General features: G+C 42.9%; 1 protein-coding gene across 1 annotated transcript; it reads left to right on the top strand.

The window, feature by feature from the left end:
- The first annotated feature begins 563 nt into the window (after positions 1 to 563).
- Positions 564 to 26,067, top strand: PDCD11 (programmed cell death 11). Its single transcript, XM_009491001.2, has 35 exons — positions 564 to 665; positions 1,226 to 1,357; positions 1,538 to 1,705; positions 2,598 to 2,759; positions 3,372 to 3,495; positions 3,866 to 4,047; positions 4,627 to 4,734; positions 5,195 to 5,401; positions 5,724 to 5,848; positions 6,461 to 6,521; positions 7,215 to 7,361; positions 7,474 to 7,725; positions 8,599 to 8,742; positions 9,447 to 9,647; positions 10,213 to 10,383; positions 10,785 to 11,004; positions 13,313 to 13,465; positions 14,517 to 14,632; positions 14,799 to 15,319; positions 15,791 to 15,853; positions 16,329 to 16,437; positions 16,930 to 17,019; positions 17,357 to 17,459; positions 17,987 to 18,164; positions 18,835 to 18,891; positions 19,701 to 19,823; positions 20,137 to 20,259; positions 20,456 to 20,651; positions 21,039 to 21,161; positions 21,492 to 21,635; positions 22,717 to 22,967; positions 23,616 to 23,784; positions 24,057 to 24,210; positions 24,763 to 24,928; positions 25,632 to 26,067. Exons 1-35 carry the CDS (start codon positions 564 to 566, stop codon positions 25,801 to 25,803), a joined length of 5,517 nt encoding a protein of 1,838 aa, XP_009489276.2. The 3' UTR covers positions 25,804 to 26,067.
- The last annotated feature ends 302 nt before the right edge of the window (positions 26,068 to 26,369 follow it).

The raw sequence follows: 26,369 nt of genomic DNA, 5'->3' as shown, positions 1-26,369 counted from the left end.
ACCTAATAAATAAGGTGTTGTTTACTGATTGAAACGTAGTAAAGTTAAACATATCTATTAAATATATATAGATAGATATAGCTCACACAAAGATGTATCAAAGTATATTAACCTTTGAGGGCAGTACCCAAAAAGTAAAAATGCAGACCAGGCTTGCTTAGCGTTTCAGTCACAACTTTCTCCTTGGTGTCTGAAGCTGGTAATTTCAGCTTGCCCACTGAATGTAATAAAGATTTGTTCAGGAAACTTACAGGTGAAGCAGTTTTATGATTATCTATGTGGTGCATCTATCTGCCTTAAAAAATTAATACTTTTGTACAATTGGGCAATAGTAAAAAGTGTTAGGGATGCACATATTTAGATGAACCACTGCAACAGTTCAGTGTAGTCAAACAGAAATGTGAGTTTCTATTTTGTCACTGAGTAACTGTAAAGTAGCCATCTGAATTCTTGCTTAGTTTGAGGGTAATTGACTCTTATGTCCCTTCAGTGTTTGTGAGGAACAAGCGTAACAACTGGAAGTTTAATCTCTGTTTTGTCATTTGTCCTATAGAAGTGCAAGCATGGCATCCATGGAAGAAAACTTTCCTCGAGGGGGCATCCAGAAAAAACCCACAGAGGGAAAAACTTCCAATCCAAAGTTAGAGCGGGACAATTTGTTTGATGTATGTTGTTTGTGTGTTTTCGATTAGCTTGGAGCTCTTCCACTGTCAGAATATGACCTGCAATCCTTCCCATCCCTTATTTCTGTAGTAAACCATAGAAGGGACTTCCAGAAAGAGATAACTGCTGACACGCACCTTTCTCTGATCTGTTAAAGATGTCTGATGCATGTTGAATGTGATGACAGAAAAATTTCAATCAAAATTATCGGTCAGGGTTTAGCTTTTAAACTTTCCACAAGCATCCTGTCCCAATGTTAATGGATACACACTAAGTTTGGTCTTTCTTCTTCTGTTTAGTGGAGTGTGGTGCAGGTCACTTGTGCCACTCTTTTCCATTCCCAGGATTCACAGTTTTATAAATGATCAGCCTCAGTCCAAAAGGAGATATTTTGGAAGACTTGCATGTAGACATATAGCAGTTAACAAGGTCATTCTCTTCTTTTCTCCAATCCTAGTATTTTCTTCTCATTGTATTCCTAGCAGCAGAGTTCTGCCTTAGTGCAAAGTTTCTCTGTTGATCCAGTTTTGTTTTTTTCCTCTCTGCTTATAATCTGCTTTAGATTCACCATGAAGAACAATCCCAGAAAAGAAAAAGGAGCCAAAGGGATCAAGGAAAGCAGAAAAAGTTCAAGGCAGACAAAATAGCTGCTGCTAAAGACAGTGTTGTAAATATTGAACCACTCACAGTTGAGGTTTGTGGATAAATGTTTGATTTTGTGTGCATCTCTCTTCTGGGCTGCATAAAAATGGCATTTCTTCCTCATTAAAACCTGTAAAATACATCAGTGATTCGGGACACAACTGTGTTTACCACCCTGTTATCACTGACTTGCCAAGATATCCACCGTATGCTGTTCTTACTGCTTTCCCAGGCACTCTGTGAGGGGATGCTGCTTCTTGGTTGTATAAAAGAGGTCAGTGACTACGAGCTAGTCATCAGCTTGCCCAACGGACTTTCAGGATTTGTGCCAGTCACGCAGATCAGTGATGCCTACAGCAAAATGCTGAGTGAGCAGGTGGCCCAAGGAGAACTCCTGGAGGTGAGACCTTGGACTGGGGCTGTGATTTGTGCCTGCAAGCTAGGGAGTATTAATAATACCTCAGAACCAACCCTGAGGTCTTGCTTAGAAGCCTGGTTTCTGGTGTCTCACAGCTGACTTGAATTTGATGACCTGCAGTGCCTTAGCCTTGGCCTAAATAGTCCTTGAACTTCATAGACAGCCTGTTGAACATGAGGAGATATGTGCTGCCTGTCTGCTGCTGAAGCTAAATACTGATCCCTGGCTGTGGGCAATGGTAGGAAGAAGTTAGGGAAGTGGTTGGAAGATGATGTGAGGGCATGGGGATTAGCATGGTCCTTGCAATGTCATTGTGTGTCGCTGCATGCAATGTGCTGCTGTGTAGTGCTAACGTAGACTGACCTTGTTTTGGAACTGGCTTTTCCAAGCAAACTTTGCAATTTCCTGATAATGATGATTGCTAGAAAGAATGAGGATGGAATAATCTGTTATCCTGTCTCTCTGGTGTCAGCGCTCTGTAAATTTTTCCAGGGTGGTGTGGAATGTGGTATCTGCCAGGTGTGCTAGCCTTTTGGTGGTAGTGGTTTTCCCTGCTAAAGATGGAGGTGAGGATAGGGTCACTGTTGGCTCTGTAGATATGTTTTCTCAACTGCAACCTCCTGACTCTGGCCTACAAAGTATTCCTTTATAAGCAAAGCCTACTAGACTTGCTAATGTCATGTAATGACATCCTTATATTGGGATCCTGGTGTTTGTGGCATTTCCTGTCTTTTTTTGTAGTCTTGGCAGAGAAAGAGGACTTTCCTATGGGATTTTGATTTGAAAACCTACTTCAGTAACAAATTCTGGCCTTCTTATATTATTTAATACTGTAAAATTTGTATGTTTCTCTCTTGATTATCTTGCTGGGCAGGACTTGAATTCACTGCCAGACATGTATTCTCCAGGGACACTGGTCAGGTGCATTGTAACCAGTGTGGAGAAAAGTGCTGATGGACGTCGGAGTATCAAATTATCGATCGACCCCAAGAAGGTCAATAAGGGTCTGAACGCTTCAGCACTAGCATCAGGCATGGTACGTGTTCTGGGTCTGTCACAGCCTCTCTAGGCTTTGGAGGTGCTTCTTGCACAGTGCATGGGGGAACATTTCAGTTTGTCCTTGCCTGGGATCAGAGCAGAACGTGGAGCTGCTCCCACCATGGAAGAGACCTGGGAGGCAGTATTGGGTCTTGGTTCCAGGTTGTCACTCATGAAATCCATTCACCTGATTCTGTTTCAATATGGACAAGTTATTAAATGACTTATTTCTGAGTAGGTTTTTATGGAGAGAATAATATTTAACCTGCTTTGCAAAGGTGCTTAGTTGTTTAGGTTTTGTATTGCCAGCTGTATGGTTGCAGGCATGTGCCTGCAATTAGAGCACCTGCTATTTTTGAGCATCCCAATTTTTTTCCCTACTGGTTTGTGAACTCCATACATGCATAGTTGGATAAGTGTAGAGTTGAGACCCCACTGCCAGATAAGCTCTGTAATAAGAAAGAATGTAGTGTTCTTTCTGTGGCTGTAGAAAATTCAGCTCTCTGTCCTCATGAAACAACTGAGTATTTGGGTGGGGAATCTCTTACCATTCTTTGAAGCCCCAGCTGTTTCATCACGTTACTGAATTGCAATGCTTCCCTCCCAACAGCTGCTCTCTGGCTTTGTGTCTAGTGTGGAAGACCATGGCTACCTCATTGATATTGGAGTCAGTGGAACTCATGCTTTCCTGCCTCGTCAGAAAGCCCAAAATTACATCAAAGCAGTCAAGAGAGGTAAGAAGTAGTGCAGGAGGAGCTGCTGTGGCTAAAATGGAGGTGGAGAATGACAGGGATTAAAGCTTGTTATATCTGTGATGTTAGTGAACCTCAGTGAGATTGGGTCAAGGTGGAGTGTTTGTGAGCTGCTGAGAACAGCAGTTTTGTGGTTGGTTTGCAACAAGTTTTTGGGTTTCAGCCTGTTTTTTCTGACAGGCTATGTTACTCTTCCAAGCACATCCATCCCTTCTGGCAGTAGACTTTACTTAGATTGAGAGGAGTTCTAACTTCTTAAAATAGAGGGAACTCTGAAAAAGCTTTGGAAAGAGTGGAAGGGAATGTCTGAGTGTTCCTGGTGGTGGTTTTATGCTGTGACTTGTCTTTGTAGGGCCTGACTTGAAAATAGGCCAGAACCTGAACTGTGTCATTGTGGAAGTAAAGAATGAGGGAAGAGTGGTCCGTTTGTCCATTGATCGATCAGAGGTTGCTGCATCCCTTGCAACAGAGCAACAGAACTGGACGCTCTCTAATTTATTACCAGGGCTGGTGGTGAAAGCTCGAGTGCAGAAGGTAAGCTCTGGTTTGGGTTTGGTTTTTTTTTGGGGGGGTGGGGAGGGAGTGTTGGGGGAGGTGGTTTTTTTTTTTTTTTTGATCCTTTCTGAAGGCAGGGAGGCAGGTGAAGTAGAGATGGAAGTTTGTGCCTTGGAAAATTTTCTGCTTCGGCTCAATTACTTTACAATAGTAAACACTATTATCTGCTAGACGCTTCCTCTACTTCATTTATCTAAGGTCTGATCTCTGTCCTGGTCGTGATGCCACGAGCATACAGGTTTCAGCCTGGAGTTGGTGATGAAGCTTGAAGCACAATAGGATCCATTTTGTGCTTCTCTGGCCTTTGCCTAGGAAGAGTATTCCATGGGTTAGCAGTTGTCTTCAGAGTAAACACAGCATTATCAAAAAACTAAAGGCTTGTTTTTGCAAAACAATGTAGAAAGCAGAATTTTTAGCAGTTTTCCTGTCTCTTGTGATGTGCTTGTTGATTAGCACAGACAGTGCCTTTTTGTGAAATGTGTGAATTGCTCTCTCTTTCTGAGCTGCACGAAAACTGTGTGCAAATTTTCTTTGGCATCTTTTCCTTTCCTTTTCTAGGTGGCCCCACTTGGGATCAAAGTGAGCTTTCTGTCTTCCTTCACTGGCATTGTGGATTTCATGCACATGGACCCAGAGAAATCCATGAACTATTCTCCAGATCAAGTGGTAAGGAGGGTGAAGGATGGCTGGAGTTGGTATGTTGCTTGCAACATCTCTTATCTTCTCCAACATTTCAGTGGAATAATCTCTGCAATCTTACTGATGATAGCTGTCTTTCTCATCTTTTATTTAAATTACTATCGTGGCTGCTTTAGAGCTGTAAAGAGCAAAGCCATTCCTGGGGTAATGGAAGACTTATTTGGGAAGCACAAGAGACTTGCAAGTGATAGAATGTTTCTTGCATGGTCATGTACCAGACTAGCATATAAACAACATACAAAAGCAAAAATCCCTCATCTGTGAATCTGTTAGAACTGAAGTGATGCCTTATTAGCAATATTGGGAAGTGCTTGTACATGGACAAAGAGTTCAGGTACCAAGCATAATGTCTAAAAACATGAGCAATGTGCCTTTCTCCTCTTTTGTTTACAAACTTGTGTTTAACGAACATATTATCTTCTCCCAGATGAAAGCCTGCATCCTCTCTATCCACCCTGCCTCGAAGGTGGTGCGGCTTACTCTACGGCAGGCCTTCCTCCACCCTGGGGGATCCCCAAACCAGCTCTCCAATGATCGTATGGGGGCAGTGGTGGAGGAGTCGACAGTGAAAGCTTTCTATAAGCAGTTTGGTGCTGTCTTTGAGCTTGATGATGGGACTCTTGCATTTGCACGGGTAAGTACCAGGGCAGTGAGGGAAGTCCACCATAACTATCTTTGCCTCCTGGGGAAGGAAGCTAGGAGGAGGTTTTATTTTCTACCTTTATGTTCTTTGTGAGACAAAACAAAATTAGGACAACATGGAAGGTGTTTGCCAAATCATACCTCCTGTTGTTCAGGTTGGAATGTAGGAGGGTTGTTGAGGGAGAACTGGTGAAACCTGCTGCATAGAGCAAGTGTGTTAGAGGAGTGATTTGGTCAGATGCTGCCGTTTCAACCTAAGGTCTATATCAGTGCTTCCATTTTCCAAACACTAAATTGTAATTTGTTTTTTCTAGTTGAAACATCTTTCAAAAAACAGAAAATCTTTTAAACCTGCGGCATTTAAGACAGGATGCAAACATAAATGTCGGATCATTGACTACAGCCTGATGGATGAGATGTGTATTGTATCTCTGAAGTAGTAAGTTTCATAGACTCTTCTAGAAAATTGGTTGAAGGATTAGAAGGGTTTGGTTGAGAGTGGAAAATACCACATTGGTTTGCTGGACTGGAACTTGCCATTTGGGGTTTTTGCCTTGTGTCTCTGTCTCACGTCAGGTTGTCTGGGCATCTTGCATATCCTCCCCATACTACAGGGAGTTGGGACACCATCAATATAGTTGGTGGGCTGAGGCACAGGGAGGCTAAATTAATTCTGCCAAGATCATGTCAGAATGTGGCTGAAGAGGAAATTGAACCTTGATCTTCCAAGTCCCAGCCCATTTTGCTTCTCCCTCTTAGTGTTTCCATCTATGTGGCTTTGAGCAATGCAGATTATAGGTTCCCCTTTCATGGAGTCATGGCTGGTGGCCATAACTGTGTGGGTGTCACCTGGAATGGAGCCTGGTGAATCTCCCTGACCTTTATGTCCAGAGAGCTGTTTTGGGAGGTGGGTCAGTTGGAGTAAAACACAGAACTCTGGAGTTGTAGAGCACTGGGGGTTGTGGGATAATGGATATTTGGGACAGGGCAAAGATCCTGGATTTCCTTCAAGTTGACTGATTGGTCATCTCCTGCTGTGTCTCTTTCCTAGTCAGATTATTGAAGCGCGGTTTCTGCAATACCAAGATATCCACACAGGGGATGTGGTGCAGGTGAGCTTCTGAAGGACTGACACAGCACTGTGTGGCCATTACACTTAGAACAATGATCTAGCTAATGTGCATTTCCTCTGCCTAATATGTGTATTCAACTTCTGATCCAGACTAGTGAGATGAAAAGGAGGAGAAAAACCTCTCCTTGCAGGACTCGATTAATGAAATGCAATACTTTCCCCATTTTGTTCAGGTTTTCATTCGTGATGCTGCTAAGGCAATAAAATTTTAGCCACAGTCAGTTGTTTATTTATGGCCATGAATACATTTTTAGAAAGACTTGAGTGAAAGAAACTAAAACTTGCCTTGCACTCAAAGTAAAAGTTCATGTATGGAGCATCACAATGAGCTGGTGGGCAGAAAGTTACTCAGTTATGATCATTCTTACATCGGAGTTGCGACTATATTGGATATGTCTCTGGAAACAATTCTAGTTTTCCAGAGTCAATGGGGATTTTGCAGAAGTAGCCTATGCTTAAGGAAAAGAGGCTGTAAAACAAACTGATGTAATGTATAAAAGTTAATGGGTCAGATTGGTTGGGTGGAGTGTGGGTTGGACTAAGATTTCATTTTTTTGGAGGGTGGTTAGATTTGGTGATAGTAGGTGGTGTAATGCCTTGGCTGTTTCCTACCTGTGCACGGTCTGCTTTTCATGCTGAATTTACTGATTCTTTTCCCTGTTTTGGGTTCTAGGGCAAAGTGTTTGCATTGAAATCCATTGGGATGCAGGTGAAAGTGACTGATGGAATTAAAGGGCTTGTGCCATCCGTGCATCTCGCTGATGTGATCCTGAAGCAGCCTGAGAAGAAGTACAACATAGGAGATGAAGTCAGGTGTCGGGTGAGAGCTGCCAGGCAGGGTCGTCAGCTCCTTTTGCACTCTTGTTGTAAGTACTTAGCAGCTGGATTGATCAGGCAATGGCCGACAATATGCTTTTTGAACCTTCTTGTAGGTGCTAGAGTGCAATCCTGCAGGAAGGAAGCTGATCCTTACTCTAAAGAAAAGTCTTGTCCAATCAAAGCTTCCAGTCCTCTCCAATTATGAAGATGCAAAACCAGGTCTGATCACACATGGCTTTGTGGTGTGTGCAAGGGAGTTTGGCTGCATTGTGAAGTTCTACAATGATGTCAAAGGTCTGGTACCGAAGAATGAGCTGAGCTCAGAACCCATATCTTGTCCGGATAAAGTCTTCCATGAAGGCCAGGTAATTAATGCACCTAGGCCATGCCTTGTGTTCGAATGCAGAAGAGAAATCTCTAGTTGAGTTGGCTCCAACATGGGTTTTCCCCTGGAGGAACCAGCTACACCGAGATTTTCCTGTCCTTTCACTTCAGGTAATAGTCATGCTCCATTTAAACAGATTAGGCTGTGAAAGGGGCAGCTCTTCCCTGAGTATCTCACAGAGCTGTCTTGGTTTCTAGGCTCTCCCTGTTCTGGTGTGCAGGGGACACCATGGTGTGCGATATAGGGACTGCACTTGGTTGAGTTACTGAGATCTTAATAGAAGTTTGGGATTCTAGGCTGCAGTTTCTTCTAAGAAAGTTAAAACTCTTGCCTACAGAATCAGAAGGATGAGGTTTTCTGCCTCTGCATTATTCTGATTTTCCTGTTTGTTTCAAATCCTGCATGTCTTAAACCAGGCACTGTGGGAACCATGCTGTTTACCAAGTGCTGGTCTTTGTTGTGGGTAAGCTTATAGAGATCTCAGCCCTCTTAGTTATTTTTTGTGATGCTTTTGTTTGTCTTTAATCCTGCTGTTTGTTGGCTGGCTAAGGAGAGGGGTAATTTTCTAGTCAAGATTTCTGACTGCAGATCTGGAGATCTGAATTTTATTCTCAACTCTGCTACAGACTTGCCACATACAGGTCATTTAATGATTATGTACTTCCATTTTCCATATATGTGATGAGAAGGACATTTGTGTCTCTACCTGTTAAGTTACAGTCACTGGCCTTCTATCCTAGGTGTGAGAGAAAAGTATACTGTGTATGCATGTCCCGTCTCATTTTGTAGGTGGTAGCACACTGAGAAGAGGGGTCAACTGAATTAAACTTTTGTTTTATCTTTTTTGCTGCAGGTTGTTAAAGTAGTGGTCTTAAAATGTGAGCCCCAGCAGGAAAGACTCTTGTTGTCCTTCAGGTTATCAAGCAAGCCTGCCCCAGAGAACAAAAAGGAATGTACTCCAAAGAAGAAACAGGAAGTGAAATATCAAATAGGACAGGTATTGAATTCAATAACTGCTCCCTTTTTTGCCTTTTCCTTACCTGTTTTCCAAACAATTTCTTACCACTTTGAACAACTTTGCTTCAAGAAAAGCTGTTGGTGGCCAGGAACTAGTATTAAACGTGCATTTCTTATTGTGTGGTTGGCCTCCTGGATCAAACCCAGGATCTCTGTTGTCAGAGGTCAGGATAAAGGAGTCCCAGGGCAGTCCTTCTGGAGGTGCCAATTAGTGCTTCTACTCCTAGGTGGAGTCCTCTTTTTTCTGGATGCTGCTGATGTTCTCACTCCAAAAGCAGCTGCTTTTGCTCCCTGGAAAAAGACAACTTCAGAGAAAGGTTTTGAGATACTTCCCTGTTGTCTATGGAATGAACACAGTTTCCAACACCGTGCAGAGGTTGCTAATGCAGGAACAGGACAGTTCTAATCTTGTTTAAATTATTCCCTTCGCCCTTCAAACAGAAAGTCACAACCAAGAGAATGTTTCTAGCTCTTGATTTCTCTGGGAGCTAAGAATTACTTTTATTTTACTATCAATGTTGGCATCCTCTTTAGGCTCAGACCTGTTGATGTGAGATTTTCTCATACATAGCTGGGAGGCCATGTCAGAGCCCCTGCAGCACAGCATTTGGTACCCTGTGCATCAAAAGGGATGACTTCAAAGACACTTGAAATTTTATATCACAGTATTTGTTCTCTTTTCAGATGGTTGATGTGAAAGTCTTGAAGAAGAAAGATAATGGGCTAGAGGTTTCTGTCTTAGAAGATGAAGGCAATGTAATAGCCTTGATTCCCACAGTGCACCTCTCTGACTTTGTTGCTAACTGTAAGCTCCTGTGGCATTGTCTTCAAGAGGGAGATGTCTTGCCCAGAGTTATGTGCCTAAGTGACAAGGGAGAGCGTATCGTATCCTTTGCCACCTCAACCAGCCCAACAAAGCGGGGGAAAGGAGGTATCTGTCAGGAATCCAGAGTATCTGCAACAAAAAGAAGATATGCTAGTTAGTGTGTTGAAGTGGAAGTGCCTGTCAAGCTAGCAATGCTTCAAAGAGTCATTATAACTTGCTTGTGTTAAAAGTGAGGCTCAGCTGCTGCTAGAATCCCATCAGAACCAGGACTTGGTTGTGAATTGACTGATCTTCCCAACCAGATTCTGGACTGTTAATCATACCACAACCTTAGCAAAAATTTTGCTGCTTTTATACCAAAAATCAGAACTGAAATACTAGGAAGTTGACATTTCTGCTAGTGTGAAGCATGCATCTTTAATGCTGAGCAGCTTAAGAGACATTGGTTGCTAAATTTTAGTGTAGAGCGATCAAGACAGAAATTGGGATTGCAGGATTTTGAGCTCCTGTACTGTCTAACCTGCAAAAAGTGCTCTAGCCCAATGGTTAGTGGCACTGAGAGATTTGCTTGGCATCGGGCTCCTTTCATTCATCTTTTCCCATTTTTCCTAACTGGTTGTTCAGATCTTGAGCAGAAAGTCTGCAGTGATTTCTGCTGTACAGGAGGAGCAAGTTGTGAGAAGTTTCCCTGAAATCCAGCCTGGGATGCTGTTGACTGGTTACGTGAGGAATGTGATGCCCTTTGGAGTATTTGTGGAGTTCCCTTTTGGTGTGAAAGGACTGGCGCCCAAAGTGGTAAGCAATGCATTCACTTCAGTAAACAGCATAAGTGTAATCAGGCATGGCTGAAACGTGGCTTTTAGCAAAGGAACAATAACAAGGAGAGAACAGTAGGGCTGTAGATCCTGCATTTGCACAGCTTCCTCCAGTAGTGTAAAAGCTGCTTTTAGGTTTGTGTTTTAATTCACTTCCAAAATGAAACAAAGGACTTTATTCAAGTGCTTCAAGAGCTTGAGCTTCTGCAAAATGTGACTTCAGTAATTCATTTTAATTGATGACTTTTTGTTAGTCTTTGTTAATTTCTCTTGTGCATTTTTGTGAAGTCTTAACTCAAACCCTTCTTCTGAACAGCACTGCAGGTGGTTGAGTTAGCACCTGTGCTCAGTAACCCTTGCCCCTTTGTTTCCTTTGCACAGAACATGAGTGACAAGTTTGTGACGGACACCAAGGACCACTTTGTGGTGGGACAGACTGTGATTGCAAAGGTGATGAGCACTGATGAGGAGAAGCAGCGTGTGCTCCTCAATCTGAAGGTGTCAGAGTGCAGCTCAGGCGATTCTGCTGCAGAGAGCTTTGCCCTGCTGAATCAATATTTCAAGGAGATGAAAGAAATCAGGAACTTGTTGAGAAGAAGAGGTAAAAGATTGCATATGTTCTGCTAAAGGGGATCATATCACAAAAAAGGGGCTCCAGGGGAACAAAAAGGGAAAATAATTTTCTTTTAAGGGAAAGAAAGGTCAGTCCAAGCAAAGACTTGGCTTCCACGAGGGGCTTATTAGAAGAGGAATGTGTGTGCAGTGTCTGCCATTGATAAGAAGGCTTTTTGGAACTACAGCTGGAACAAGCCAAAGAAGCTGCTCTTTTCATTGAAGTCTCCTGGGCCTCTTACATCGATTTCAGATTGAAGCTTAGAGAGTTAAAAATAAGGATATAAATAGATGAACTGTGAGGCCATATACCAAAAGAGGAAGGGAGATACAGTGATACAAAAGGATGGGTTCCTTGAAGGGCCTGTGGAGGTGAAAATAAGAAAAGTCGGGGTTACGTTGGGTGTTCTGTGGATGTTGGAGACACTTTTTCGGTATGAATATTTGTAATTGCTTTATGAACTAATCTAAAAATCAACTGAGACTTGTGGCAGTAGTTTCACCATTTAATTATGTGTCTCATGAGGCATTGTCTCGATCTGTTTATTTTGAATCTGGCAATGGTTAATTTTTAGTACTCTATGCTCTTGTATTTTAAGAGACTTAGTCTGCAGACCTGATTTCTCTGGTCGGTAAACAGATGTTAAACTCCAAAGAGCTTACAGATATAAGGAATATTGGGCCAAGCTGTGAAACCTATCTAGCCAGCAGAGGTGTAGGCATATGGTTTTCCTGTTGTGTCTTTTTTTTTTTTTTTTTTTTTTTTAAGTGGAAGAATGACTTGTGGAAGTCCAGAAGGAGTTTATTTCTGTGTGACTGAATGAATTGCCACAAAGCACCAGTGAAGCAAAACAGGCTGCCCAATGCCCAAACCTGAATTTCCGTAAATGCCTGAAAAGGGAATGGTGATAAGCAATATGGGAGGCTCTCGTTGGGTGCAAAGTCATGTATTAGAAACAGGCACTTAAGACCTGTCCCTGCTAATTATGGAGTTTAGGAAAAACAGCACTGGTGCCTGGATGGTAGGGTGATAGGCACATAAAAATCAGAATGCACATCATGTCAATTTTCTGTACTCAAAAGTGATGGAAGTGGCCTGAGTCAGTGCATCAATGTCACTTGCTGTGGCATTAGAAAGGCTGGGCAAGTTAGCTCTCTGATGGTAAAGCCATGATCTTTTTTTTTTTTCTCCCTTGGTGCTTTCTGAAGAATGGTACATCTGTTTAAAATGAATGATGCTTTTGGAGGGTTAAAATAATAAAGGAGAAGGCTTTAATTTAAGAATTTCCTTACTTGCCCATTATACACTGCAGGCAGCAGGCGCTCTTACTGTGTTTAAGCAAATAGGACTAGCTTCGTCCATCAAAATAAAGAGCAATCATTGACAGGAGTAATGATGTATTATTTGTATGCATACTGTATTTGCTGGTAACTCATAACTGATGATAAATTACCATTTTTACCTTCATCTAGCACTGCTTCTTTAACTATGACAGTGAAGGGCACTAGCATTGTTTTTTACTGGGAGTCAAGAACTGCTTCTACTATTCTTTTGGCACAGAAATATGCATTTGCGCGTGCTGTGATCTTCAAATTGTTTTTTATTGTTGATATTTGTGCATGGGATGCCTGATTATCACAGAGGGATTTTTTTCAACTGCGCTGAGCCTTAGCCAGGATCTGCTTAACTAGAAAGTGCAAGGATAATTATGCTGGCACTCAAGTGCTTGTGATAACCCAAACCTAGTACTCACATGAAGATGAGTTTGTACAAATAGATTTGCCTACTTGTATTACAGGTTTGCTGAATGAGTCCTCTAGTAAAGGTTTTCTCACATGCTGTTTTTTCCAGTGTTAGGAATATTGGATATATTACAGTTTATTTTTATCAAATTCTAACTTTGCCTTTTTAGGTTCTTGTTCTATCCAGTAGTGTTTAATATTTTGTTTCCTATAATTGTGAAGTGACAGGTCTGTTTTGTGTTTTTAGTATTAATCTATTTTGCGTTCACCTTTTTCTATATGCAGTGCTGTGTGTCAGTGTTTCTATAAGATTCGAAAATGTTCTCTCCAAAGTTATCAGGTCCTTAATATCACAAAAGTGTTTCTACTTTGATTAAATTTTAGAATTTACTTTGTATTTCTACAGATTCAGGAGCCTAAGCTTTGTTTTCCGTTATGAAGGTGGATATAGCTGCTTGTTCACGTACTCTTGAGCAAATGGAAAGGCTGCCTTTGTTTTGCAAAGAAACAACATAGGTAAAACTGACTTCCCACTTTTTATTCCCTTTAATTAGGGGAGCCCAGCATGGCCCAAGGCCTTTGTGAGTTGGTGCCTGGGAAGGAGCTGCAGCTGGTCGTGCAGGATGTGAAGGAGGATGGCTCAGCACTGTTCAGTGGCAGCTGTGTCACAGGCTTGACTGTAACAGCCACTCGCTACCATTTGGGAGGTGAGGGTCTTTGCTTTGCTTGCTTTGGTTTTCACTCTTGTACTTTGAAACCTCTGTCCTGAAATGAATTAGGAGAATGAGAAACTAACATGGAGGAGTCTGATCAGAGTAGGGATGGGCTTGAAGAGTAGTTTAGTTTCCTAGTGCGTTGCCAACCCATTTGTGTGATTCGGAACACACCACTTAAGCATACCTGTGCCTCTGTTACCCCATCTGTAAACCAGACCTAATCCTGCCTCATATCTTGGGCATCTTGTAAGGTCTAGTCTGTGCTCTGAGATTCTTAGCTGAAGCATACTGTATATAGACAAAGTATTAATACAAGCTCCTGCTTTCTCATTTTTTTTTCTTCTTACTTTAGAAATACGTTCCTTGGAGTATGCTCTATCTGAAATTGCTGTTAATTTTTCTTTTAAATCAGTGTGACTTTAAAATAGGACTGCAATTTTGGTACTTTGCAATTCAAAAATTAAAGCAGAAAAGTGCTGTATTATGCAGAACCAAACAAGTACATTCAGAGATAATGAATAAACTAATGAAGCCAATATAATCTCCTAACTTCAGCAGGAGTAATATCCCAGCGCTTCCATGTTCAGAAGAGTTTCTTTGCTTCCTCAGCAACAGATAGACTGATGATGGTTTTGTGCAAATGTTAGCATACCTTTTTCAAAACCTATATTACCTTGAATTTGTGTTTAGTCAGCCTTGTCTGCATTATTTAAGAGTTGCATCTTCATAAAATCAGTTTAGTTCTTCTATGAAAGCATCAGACTCTTTTTCCAAATAAAAAAGCCCCCTTTTTTTTTTCCTCCTTGCCATTAATGTTTGAGGAATCCGTTCTCTTCTTAAAGGACTTATGCTTTTGGTACTAAGTTGACTTAGTTACAGTAACTTAGTTACAATAAGTAATTAAGCAGTCTTTTTATCACTGTGTTCTTCAGGAATGAAACTGAAGCACAGGCAACCCTTCCTATCTGTCATATGCCACTAGCTCAGTTGCTCAAAATTCTTCACTGTCATCAGGAGATAATCTCCTTATTCTCATTTGTAGACAAAAATATTGTTCCTGGTGAGAAAACCAAGGCATTGGTTCTTCATGTGGATGCCCTCACATCCAAGGTGTATGTTTCTCTTCGGGATGAACTGTTAAAACAAAGAGCCAAGCAAGTATGTGTTCAGTTTTGGGATTTGTGTGTTTCTGTTCATCTAGCAAACTCTAGGCAATTAAGGAATTTTGAGGGGGGGCTGTTTCCTCCTTTAGAACTGTGGGAGGTAGAGTGGAGAGGGAATCAGGATCTCGGCAGTAGTCGTCACTATGTCTATTTCTGTTTAGCGGCTCACAGAGAACTCCCAGAATTCTGCCATCGTGCAGCACATAGCAGAAGAGTTTGCCATCGTGTCTTTGTTGGAAACAGGCCAGCTGGCAGCTATCCCCATAGCCTCTCACTTCAATGACACCTTCCGCTTTGACTCAGAAAAACTGAAGGTGGGACAAACAATCTCTGCAACCTTAAAAATAGTGGAGGTGAATGACCATGGAGTCTTGTTAGCAGTACAAGGCCCAGCAAAGAAGAATGTTTTTGTAAGGGTCCGGAACGAATCTGAGACAGCATTAGAAGAGACGCTTGCTCCTGTGAAACACTCACTTTCGCTGGGGGATATTGTTACTGGTACTGTTAAATCCATCAAGCCAACCCATGTCACAGTTGCTATTGATGAAAAGCTGACAGGTTCAATCCATGCATCCCGGATTCTGGATGAAGTGCCCATAGGCTCTTTTCCAACGTATACTCTGAAAGCTGGACAGAAGGTGACTGCCCGAGTCATTGGAGGCAGAGATGTGAATACTCACAGGTGGGAAAATGTGCTCATAATACTGCTTCTTGGGGAATGCAAGGGGTGAAACAGTTACTTGATCTAGGATGCTCCCTCTGTCACCAGATACTGTTACAGCTATCCTTTCTGAGTAGAGGCCTGAGGAAATCTGCTATTATATTCTGTCTGAGATCCAGGTTTCAGTGAATTAGCTCTCTACCTGTGTCACTGTATTTGTCTTGAGTACAGATTGCAAGAAAAAAAGATGTCTAAACTCTTAAGGTCCAGTGGAGGGTCTTAAATGCAAGCAGGATTTGGCCGCAGGGGCTAAATTTGCCAGAGTATTTTGGGTACCTAAATTGCCACTGAACTAGTACTAGAAAGAACTGGAACTGGGAGGCTTTGGTAGTTTTAGAGGGCTTACACCTGTTTTTTTGCCAGTGCAGAGGGATTACAGGTGACTGGGGCCTGGAGAGATCGTGAGAATTTGATCCTTTTCCTGTTCTTTAGGTACCTGCCCATCACCCATCCGCACTTCACACGGTCTGTTCCAGAGCTCAGCATTCGCCCAAGGTAAGTGTTGGCCTCTGTGTTGTCTGCAGATGCTTCACAGAGCTTGTATCCTTATAGTTCCCTCCCCTGTTCCTCCCATTTGTGAAGGAGCTGACCATGAACAAAGAGCTCCACATGTATGCAGTGTGGCAAGGCCTTTTCCTCCCTCTTTCATACTTTCATACTAACTTGGGTCTGGGAGCTGTATTAAACCTCACAGTGCTCTCCTAGCACATGACTTCCTTTGAATGTCATTTTGGCTTCAGGTTCTGCCAGTCTGGATTCTGATATATCCCTTCATGTCAGGATTCCCTCTTAAGCTCAAGGAAGAATTAATTCCCTGCAGAAGGATGCAGCTGGAGAGGGGATGGGGATGAATGTCACAAAGGCATTGTCACAGTAGTACTGGCTCACCGTAATCTCTTGGGTTTCTAACTCCTGTCTTCATCACTAGGACCAAAGCTGTCTTACTGATGTCCTCTTTGTTTGCAAACAGCGAAATAGAAGGGAAAGTCACAGCAATGCTGAACCTTAAAGAAGACAGTGTCCTCAAGAAACTTGGACTCTACAGTGTTGGACAGACAGTTACCTGTTTTGTGAAAAAGGTGAGGTCAGAGTCTTCCTAAGAAGTGTACTGGGGGAGGCAGCAAGTGGGGCTGACCTCGGGGGCTGTAGTTCAAACCTAAATGGTAACTGTGAGAGTGGCCCACGCAAAATGCATTGTCTTGTGGGGAGAGCAGGAGAAGGAAGTCACATTTTCTATACTTGAGGGAGTCAAGCTGACTCATCCTCTTTGACATGCCTGTTTGTTGCCAGCAGACTCTTCCCACCCTGCACTCTAGCAAAATGGCCTTTGAGAAATTGTGTATGCCACCAGCACAAAGTACTCTCACTGCTGATCCCCTGGGTGCACTTGCCTGTGAACGACAGCGGCATTATGCTTTTAAGAGTAGAAGCCAAATCACCATTTTTGCTTAGTGCAAAAGCCAAGGCTGGAGTAGTCCTTTCTAGCCTTAAAAATTAGTGAATCTGCCAGGGAAGTGGTTTTTTTCCCAAGGTCTCATGCTGTCTTCTCTGGTTATTTGTTATCTTCTCAGTATAACATCCTCAAAAATTGGCTGGAGGTAGAAGTTGCCCCTGACATACGAGGAAGGGTTCCTCATCTGCTGCTGTCTCTGAACACCAAGGTAAGAGGCCATTACAGATAAGCTACACAAAGTTTCTTCTGTGCACATGGCTGCAAGTAATGACTGCAGACACTTCTGACATCCATGTGAACTTATAGCCCAGTGCTCTGCCCTTTAGGCACCACTGCCCCTCACTGACAAGCAAGTGCTACGCCTGTAGCTAGTTTGGCTCGGGATAACAGAGCCATTGAAGCAATGCTGAGCTATCATTCAAGTGTACACATCAAAGATGCATTTAGAAAGTGTAATAGGAGTGTTTTCTCATGGGAGAAACACCAGTCAGAGTTGTGCAAACCTCCTTTTCTGGTAATAAGTGAAAATCTGTCTTTCCTTTCAGGTCTTAAAACATCCAGAAAAGAGCTTCAAAAATGGCCAGGCAATATCAGCTACAGTGACTGGAACAGATGTCACTGAAACAAACCTCTGCTTGTCACTCACAGGTATAGTGGAGCCTTAACAGCAGGACCTTACCACATATGACGCTTTTCTCAGAGGTGGGCCTGCACTGACACCTCAGGTGAAGGTGTTACACTCCAGAGCCAAGCTGTACCTCCCTGTAGGACAGAACTAACCCCTGGGGCCCTGACCCAGATGTAGCAGCACGCAAGGCAAGAGAGGTCAGACCTTTAGACTAAAGAATCACTTTCCTACTGTCTCAGACTGAAGCCCTTCTCTGAGCCCTTATGAATGTATGTTCTTCTGATCTCAGACATGAGATGGCACATTTTTCAACATTTGTCAGTTATTCTGGATTGTGGAACTGTGCAACTTGGGGACCTTGTCTGGGCTACCAAGGCACACATTGCTGTGAACTGAGAGAGTGCATAGACTGCACCTTACCAAAAGTTGGTGGGTTTGATATGTGACTAAGCAACTAAAATCAGTTTCACTGACTCATTACCCCTGTTGCTTTGGTTGCATGCTTTTAGAGTATTATGAAGCCCTCTCCGTCCTTCACTTTTTCCAGGAATTCAGTCACTGGAGCAGGGCACTACCACTGTAGGCATTGTAACAAAAGTGACTCCACACATTGGTTTGACCATTACGCTGCCAGGTGGGAAGACTGGCAAAGTCAGCATCTTTCACTTGAATGATACTTACACAGAGAATCCTCTGGGTGACTTCAAAGTTGGCAAGATTGTCAGGTCAGTAATTCTCTTTCTTGTTCCCTCAAGCTGCAAGGCTTAGAAATACTCCCCCTTTGGTGACAGGCTTTTTGCTGCTGTAAGATGATGCCAGACCTGTAAGGTTCAGTCTGCAACTAAGAAGTAATGCTGACTTACGACCTTACATGCGTTTGGGTGAAAGTCTTGTGTTTTCCACGTATGAAGAAGCCCCTTTTCAGCTCCCTTCTTGGACTGTGTTTTGGGAGTAGCTACCGTTTTAGCTAAGGTGCTGATGGGACTGAGGGAAGCCAGTTATCCCCGCTCTGCTGTGGTTCTGTGGGCTGTCTGGCAAGTCAGTTGCCTTTACATTTGTAATGCACAAGTAACTGCATTTCCCTACTTCACAGACTTGTTGGGAATGGTGGACAGTGCAACAGGCCAAGTGAGTCAGCTGTAACAACCTTTAAGTCTTTTGCACTAGCAATAGAGACTGGGTAAAGCAAGAAGATATGTTTCAAAAAGCCCTTCAGCTGGTTTCATGAACTGTTGTGCCATGCTGGTTTGTGTTAGACAGCAAGTGCTCCATGGGACAGAGTGCTTTGTTTCCTCTAGAACTTCATTCTGCTAGTGACAACACCTATTTTCTACCTGTGGCTTTTTTTAACAGGTAAAAAAGTTTTCTGTTTTCTCCCCTTACTCTGCCATGCAGGTGTTACATCCTCTCCAACAAGAATGGCAAAATCCAGTTATCTCTCCGGCAATCCCGGTATGTGTCATCCCTCTAGTCTGTTGATCTCCTACTAGCAAAGAAAAGGATAGTGGAATACAGTAACTGTTGGTTTGGGTGGATCAGTGTGAACTGTGAAAAGGACAAGGACTACATTTTTTTTTTTTTTTTAAGGAATGAGCTTGTTCCTACTTCAGAAAGATTTTCCTGTGTATTGGCAAACATAGAGGTGTCTGACACTTAATGTAGAGCTATCAAGTGGGTTCAGATTTAATTTCTGTTTATCATAGTTTCTAGACCTGACTTAACTTCTTTGTTTATTTATTTGGGAAGAAAGGGAAAATTCCACTACTGATTTTGCAATACAAACACGTTACTTTTCAATGTTCAGCTGCATTTTAACCGTTTTGATTAAATAGAAGACTTAGTCCCAAATGTCTCTTAAAACTGAGCCTCTTGCTTTGTCTTCTCTATGGAACAAAAATGTATAAACCATGTGGAATGAAGTATCTTAGAAATAAGCAGGAAAAAAACCCAAGCCAATGCTGTGCAGAATTTCAGACAGCATTTTATTCTCCTCATTTTCTTAGTGTCAGAGGACACCAGGCTGATCTGTTTTCTTTGGTTTTGTTTACAGCAGCATGTCTATTCCCTAATGCTATGTATAGCTTGGCAGAAGTGCAGGTAGTGCATTAGTATATTTGAATAAACTGAAGGTTGTCTCTGATCCGGCATGTTTTCCAGAAAGTACTAGCTGTTGTTAATACTGATTTATTTTTTTGGTATCCAGAGCAGAATGTGGATTATTCAGATGAGTGCTTTAACTTCTAACCTCTCTTTTCTTTTAGGCTAAACCCAAAGAGCAACAGCAAGGTGGAGGATGTTGAAATAACATGTATTAAGGATGTTAAAAAAGGCCAGCTAGTGAGAGGCTATGTCAAATCAATCACTCAGTCAGGTGTATTCTTTGGGTGAGTAGCATAATAAAATTATTCTGGGAAACAAGGGGTCTTGGAGAACTTATTTTGAATGTACAATTCTGGAATCTTGTTTGGGGACAGTCTCTTGCATAATGCGTTGTCACAAAATGAATTTCCTCCTGGGAATCAAGATGTCATTGCTGCTTTCTTGAGCCTGTGAAATTAAAGTAGAGAAAGTTTGTGTGATGCTACACAGAACTGGTGGTGCCACAGATACAGTCACTGCACTTCCCCGCCTCTCCCCCCACCTCCCCTTTTCCCCTCACTATGCAGTACTTATTTTTGGTTTTCCTTCTCTTCTCAGCTTGTCCACTTCTCTTCTGGGCCGAATTCTGTTCCAGAATGTTTCCCCTTACTTTGTACAGAAACACTCCTTATATGAAAAGTACCTGCCTGAAGGAAAGCTGCTCACTGCCAAGGTGCTTGGGTAGGTCCAACATTCTTTAAAAGGGGCCATGAATTAGTAGAAAGGAGATGGTGGAGGAGGAGAGGGTGGGAAGAGGGAGGATAAAAGCCAGGAAGATTTGAAAGAAGTTCGTATCCTTGCAGTCATTGTAAATGCTCTGATTCTTCTTTTTTTTTTTCTCCTCTTCTCTCCTGCTACTCCTGGCAATGCACCACAGTGTAAATGGAAAAGAAAAACATATTGAGCTCTCTCTCCTGCCTGAGGACACTGGGATGCCAAGCGTCTTGCCTGAATCCCTAGGCCTACCACGATATGATGCAGAGGAAGAGAAAAGAGAGGCAGATGATAGGGAAAAGAGAGAAGAACTTCAGCTGAAGACAAAACGGAGAAGAGGAAACTCTGAAAGTGAGCAGGTATGGATGTGATTGCCCAGGACATGCTAAAGGGACTAGGAAGATCCACTGGGATCAGGCTGAGGAATTATAGAGAGTAGGAAAAAAAGATTAAATTGCATTGTTGATTAGCAAAGATCAGAAACTATTCCATTTGGGTAGGAGTTAACTGAATTAGCAGCCCAGTTGTGTTGCCTGTGTGGCCCATCCTGTTGGCCTTGGCACCCTATGTAGGTGAGCATGCATTTATTCTCTGTTGTCTCGGTTATGTGAGAGGATAGTGGGGGATGCTGTGCCAGGGCACCACCCTTTCTCTGCTGTCAGGCTCTTTACTTTGTGATCAGAGTTGCCTTTAAGATTCATCCCAGTTGTTGCCCTCCACCACGCACTCGTTTCCCCTTGTTGCAGGAGGCTAAGCCGAAAAAGAGGAAGATTTGCCCAGCAGATGAAAATGACAGTGGAATTGAGGTATATTACCGGGAGGAAGAGGATGATGACCAGGAGGAAGAGGCAGCTAAAAAGAAATCTAAGGTGAGAAGTTTGGAGGAGAACCTGGGCCTAAATGACTTTCCAGCCCTATGAGATGTATCAGTTTTGACTTGGATGACAGTAGGTATAATTGTTGCAGATAGGAGTGACACAGACTGGTGTTTGTGTCATCTGAAAATGGCTTGAGATGGACTGAGTTTAAATTACAGCAAAGGTGACCAGAGTTTAATGTTTTTGCTAGTGGGCTGTTTGCAGGTGTGAGAAGTCAATAGTACTGGCCAGAGAGAAGCCACAAGCAAACAGCAATTGTCTGATCTCAGTGTAAAAACTTCAAATTAAAACCCAGGGCATTCCCTGTCTTCCTCCAAGCAGATAAAGAAACCTGGTGAAGCTCCCAGGCTGCAGGTTTCCATGGGTTTCACCTGGGATGAGGACATGAATGCAGTGGATATACCTGTGCTGAATCAGAAGGAAGAGAGCTCAGAGAGCGAGGAGGAGGAGGATCTGCAGTCGAAGGTACTGTGTTGCCTGCACAGAAGACACCACATGGTGGCTGTAATGTGTTGTCTCAGTATCTCCATGTCTGTCTGCCCTATAGCAAAGCCTTTTAACCCAAGGGAACATCTCTTGACAGTTAATACAGAACTTCTTTAACTACTCTGAGCACTGTGGTTAGCAGCAGATATCTCTGAAGCAGAGGAAAAAAGACCCTATTTTAGCATGGCTGCATGAAAACAAGGCTTCTCATGTTGGCATGCTAAAAAAATAATTAGTTAGGGTCAAACAAACATTTTCATGAAAGTAAAATTTTTGTATTTGATGTCAGCTTTATTTTCTTTTTTCTGAATATTACTGTAAATTTACAGGAAAACCTGGAGATGAAAAAACCTTTTCAAATTATAGTCCTCTTATTTAGAAAAACACCAAAAAATTCTTCTTTTATGCTGTAATTTTTTAGAAGAGTTTTCCAGTGTGAGCAGTTCAGCAAAATCAGAAACAAGCTCATGAATTGCTTTCATGTTTGCTCTTCAGGATTTCCCCTGTCCCTCAAAACTCACTTCTGTAAAGGCCGTGCATAGTGAATGCTTTGTTGCCCAAGGTGTAGCTGCCTTGTGCAGAGAACTATGGCACTGTCAGTTCCCAGTTTAGACCTGAGTCACCCTAGTGATCCAGCAACATACCCCCGTCTTGCACAATTTCTCCCCATGTATCCTGGATTTTTACAGAGTGCAGGGTGGTGGTGAGCACTGGCCTGGAGGGTAAAGATGGAAGAATGAGAGGGAGGGGTGAAGTGTGAATCCTGCAGCTGGGGTGCAAGACTAGCAAAGTATTTGGTCCCTCAATGTATTTCATTAAAAGAAATGAGATTTTATGTAGTGCTGCTGTTCTTGGAGGTGTGAACTGTGTGTGTCTGTGTGTGAAGGGGTGGAGTGTGTGTACCATTTTCCTCCTCTCTTAAACAATTGGGCCCCATCTCTTCCTGTGAAAACTGCCTAGCCTTGGACATACTGGGGTCTGTCTGTGCATTAGCTGGGCCTGCCTATTCTCACATGAAGTGCCTGCTGTTCCCTAGTTCTCCTTTTTTTTTCTTTTTTAGCTGAAGAAACAAACAAAGAAGGAGAAGGAACTAGAGAAGCAGAAGAAGGAGAAGGAGCTTTGCAAATTAGAGGCAGCCCTGATGGACCCCAGTCGACAGCCCCAGTCAGCAGATGACTTTGACCGCCTGGTGCTGAGCAGTCCCAACAGCTCCATCCTCTGGCTACAGTACATGGCTTTCCACCTCCAGGCTACTGAGATTGAGAAGGCTAGAGCTGTGGCAGAGAGAGCACTTAAAACAATCTGTTTCAGGTAATAATGGGGCTCTACCTTTCTTTGCCCTAAAGAATAAATCATGGTGGGGTAGTGGTGATGGGAGAAGAACTTTGGTTGCATCATCACTGTATGTGTATGTGTGTGTGGAGTGGCAGGGTCTGTTTGTGAGCTCAAAAGGATTAAATGGTGGCAGTTGTCAGCTGACCCGTTGAAGGTCTAGCCTGAGTCATCACACTTGGCCGGTAGCTGACTTGCTGCAGCTCATGGGTACAGTAACTCCTCAAGGTATCACTGAGCCACACAGACATACCTCAGCAGTCAGAAGAGTTTGGAAGAGCATAATGCTGTCAGTGATGTTGTCCTTAAATCAAAACATGAAACAAACTGTCGTTCTTTCCATAGGGCTACATCCTTGTGTATTAAATCATCTCTACAGCATGATTAAGTATATTGTGCTTTCTTGAATCATCTGTGTGATTTTTAATTACAAACAACAGTGATCAAAAGTTGTTGCGTGAAACAACTGCTATGCTCTGTTCCAACAGTGGTGTTTCGGTGAGCAGTATGCCACCTTCCCTTGTCCTGGAGACGGGCTACAAGCCAGTGAGTCTTTGTAGGGTGGTTTCCAAAAAGCTGATGAAGGCTGGTAAAAAGCTAAATATTCTTGTTCACATTTGCTTTAAGGGAAGAACAGGAGAAGCTGAATGTCTGGGTAGCTCTGCTGAACTTGGAGAACTTGTATGGTACTGAGGAGACATTGATGAAGGTGTTTGAGAGAGCTGTTCAATACAACGAACCTTTGAAAGTCTTCCAGCACCTGTGTGACATCTATGCCAATTCTGAGAAGTACAAGGTAAGATAGTGCAAGCAGGTCCCAGGCACGTATTCCATTCAGTCATACCACTGAACTACCCATGCTGGCTGTATAATCTTCCAGCTGTCAGACATTAGGCCTATCTTGTTCCTAACTCATATTAATAGTTATGATTGACAGTGGACAAGGAACTATTGATACTTGCTTCTCTCTCATAAGTGTTTGGAAATACCTGGGCTAAGAGTAACAGTTTTAAAGCTACAAGGCTTTATTATCAATCAGTGTGGTCTAACCCAACTCTGCCCTTCCAGCAAGCAGAAGATTTGTACCACACAATGCTGAAGCGTTTCCGTCAGGAGAAATCTGTGTGGCTGAAGTACGCCTCTTTCCTCCTGAAGCAAGGCCAGACTGAAGCTACACACAGGCTTTTGGAGCGTGCTCTCAAGGCTTTGCCCACCAAAGAACGTAAGCACTCTATTCCCTATTCATAATGTGGACCATGTGTTGACAGGTCAGTAGATGGGCTGCTCTCTGATAGCTCTGCCTGTGACAGTGTTTGAAGTAAGTGAAAAGTGCAGACGGTGCTAAACATGCTGCCCTGGACTGTAAGGGGAGGGGAGATTTCAGCCTGCATATCAATGCTAAACCCTCCTGCAATAAAACTTTCTATGCTGGGCAAAAGCAAAGCACCCAAAGCAAAGAAGACTTTGAGTCTTACAGCCCTCTAGAAGAGTTCAGTTGGTCTACTCCCAGGTTTGTGGGGCTGCCCATGGATGCTGCAAGATGCATTTTGAATGTAAGAATAAACTTCTGTCTCCTGCAGAGAGCTGAAATAGGAAGTGATTTGTGACCCTTCTCTCTCCCACTTTATCCTTCCTTGGTCCAGAACCACTTACAACAGAGCCTTTTGTCTCTGGGTAGAGATGGTACTATCTCTGTTCTGTGCAATTATCACTTGTGTTTTTTCATAGGGAAGAGGGCTGCTGTGGTACCCTAACATGTTATTACTTGTTCCAGATGTGGATGTAATTTCAAGGTTTGCACAGCTGGAGTTCCGTTTTGGGGACCCAGAACATGCCAAGGCCCTCTTTGAGAGCACCCTCAACAGCTACCCCAAGCGGACAGACATCTGGTCCATCTACATGGACATCATGATCAAACATGGCAGCCAGAAGGAAGTACGGTGAGTTGTGCTACAGCAGGCTGGGAAGGGGCAGAGTACAGTGCTTGGAGCAACACTTGAGCAGGGGTACCCTGCAGCATGAGGTTGTATAGGGCCTCCCAGAGCAGAGCAAAAGAGAATTTTTATCACCTAGCGAAAGAAAACTGGGGTGTGTGGAAGGGTTAATCCGTGCCAGGACTGGGGAGACTCCAAGGAGATCCATAGGGCAGAGAGGGACTGATTTTTAAGTAGTGACCTGCATGACAAACTAGAGGACTTGCACTGAGGTTCATCTGTCCCTCTGGAGGCAGATTGCCTTGTTGTATCTGAAGGGTGAGATCAAGCCCTTGTGTATCTTGAAACATAAAAATGGAGAAACTTTTTTTTTTTCCCCTTTTCTTTATCTTTTCTGAGAGTTGACAAAAGAAGTCCAGTTTCCCACACTATGGATCCAGCCACATCCACTTAATGAATGCAGGGTCAAATACAGTGGCTGGATCTTAGCTTAAGTTGACCAGCAGCCTTAGAGTTCTGCAAGCAAATAGAAGGCTTTTACTTCGAGGTTTTGGCCAGTTGTCAGGAATCTCTTCCTTCAAGCACCAGCACTTTGCAGCAGGTTGAAAGTCTCCCCTGACTTTGTGCTCTTTGTTCAAAGGCAGGATACAGGGCTTGTGTTGAGTGCTGTCACCAACACAGCGATCTGAATCCCTTTGGTTTCTTGCAGGGACATCTTTGAGAGAGTCATACACCTGAGCTTGGCACCAAAGAAGATGAAATTCTTCTTTAAACGCTACCTGGATTATGAGAAGAAATTTGGTACAACAGAAAGTGTCCTGGCTGTTAAAAGAGCAGCACTTGAGTATGTGGAGACCAAGAGTTCCCTTGCTGACACCTAAGTACGCCACAAGTAAAAGCAGAGAGAGACAGCTCTCCATGCAGTGTGGGCACTGAGAGGTGTGGAGTTCCACTGTGAGTGTCCATGGACAGTGAGTTTCTGGAGAGTATTGGTCTATGACCAAACGAAACTGGAAAGAACAAAGACTCTAAGGAAAAGATTTGATAAATGTTTGCAGCTTTGTCCAGATGTTACAAATAATCCTATTCTGTTGATGACTTCGAAGATGTGTTTTTAAATATAGACTGTTTTATAACCAATACAAACATCAGCCATACCGGTTCTACTTTCCTGGGGAAATGGTGCAGTTATGATCCACTATTTTTAAGTATACTGTTGTCTTACAAATTGATTTCTCTCTTTGTCAAGATGTCAGAGAAGATTCTTGCCTTTCGGCTGAATTAACACTTTGAAAGATTTATCTCAAGTGCCTTTGTACTCCTCGCAGTTGGCAGAGCAGCGCAGAATTGTGGCATAGCTGAGGTTGGAAGGGACCTCTGGAGATTATCTGGTTCAAACCCCTGCTGAAAGCAGTGGTTAGCTAGACTAGGTTGCTCAGGACCATGT

The sequence above is a fragment of the Pelecanus crispus genome, chromosome 10 (assembly GCF_030463565.1).
Source record: "Pelecanus crispus isolate bPelCri1 chromosome 10, bPelCri1.pri, whole genome shotgun sequence".
NCBI lineage: Eukaryota > Metazoa > Chordata > Aves > Pelecaniformes > Pelecanidae > Pelecanus > Pelecanus crispus.
This window is presented reverse-complemented; position numbering and strand designations above follow the sequence as displayed.

Coding starts and splice junctions, on each gene's coding strand:
- PDCD11 (XM_009491001.2), top strand. CDS start 564: ATGGCATCCATGGAAGAAAACTTTCCTCGAGGGGGCATCCAGAAAAAA. Junction 17,460..17,986: donor CCTCTGCTTGTCACTCACAG/GTATAGTGGAGC, acceptor CACTTTTTCCAG/GAATTCAGTCACTGGAGCAG. Junction 21,636..22,716: donor AGGAGGATCTGCAGTCGAAG/GTACTGTGTTGC, acceptor TTTCTTTTTTAG/CTGAAGAAACAAACAAAGAA.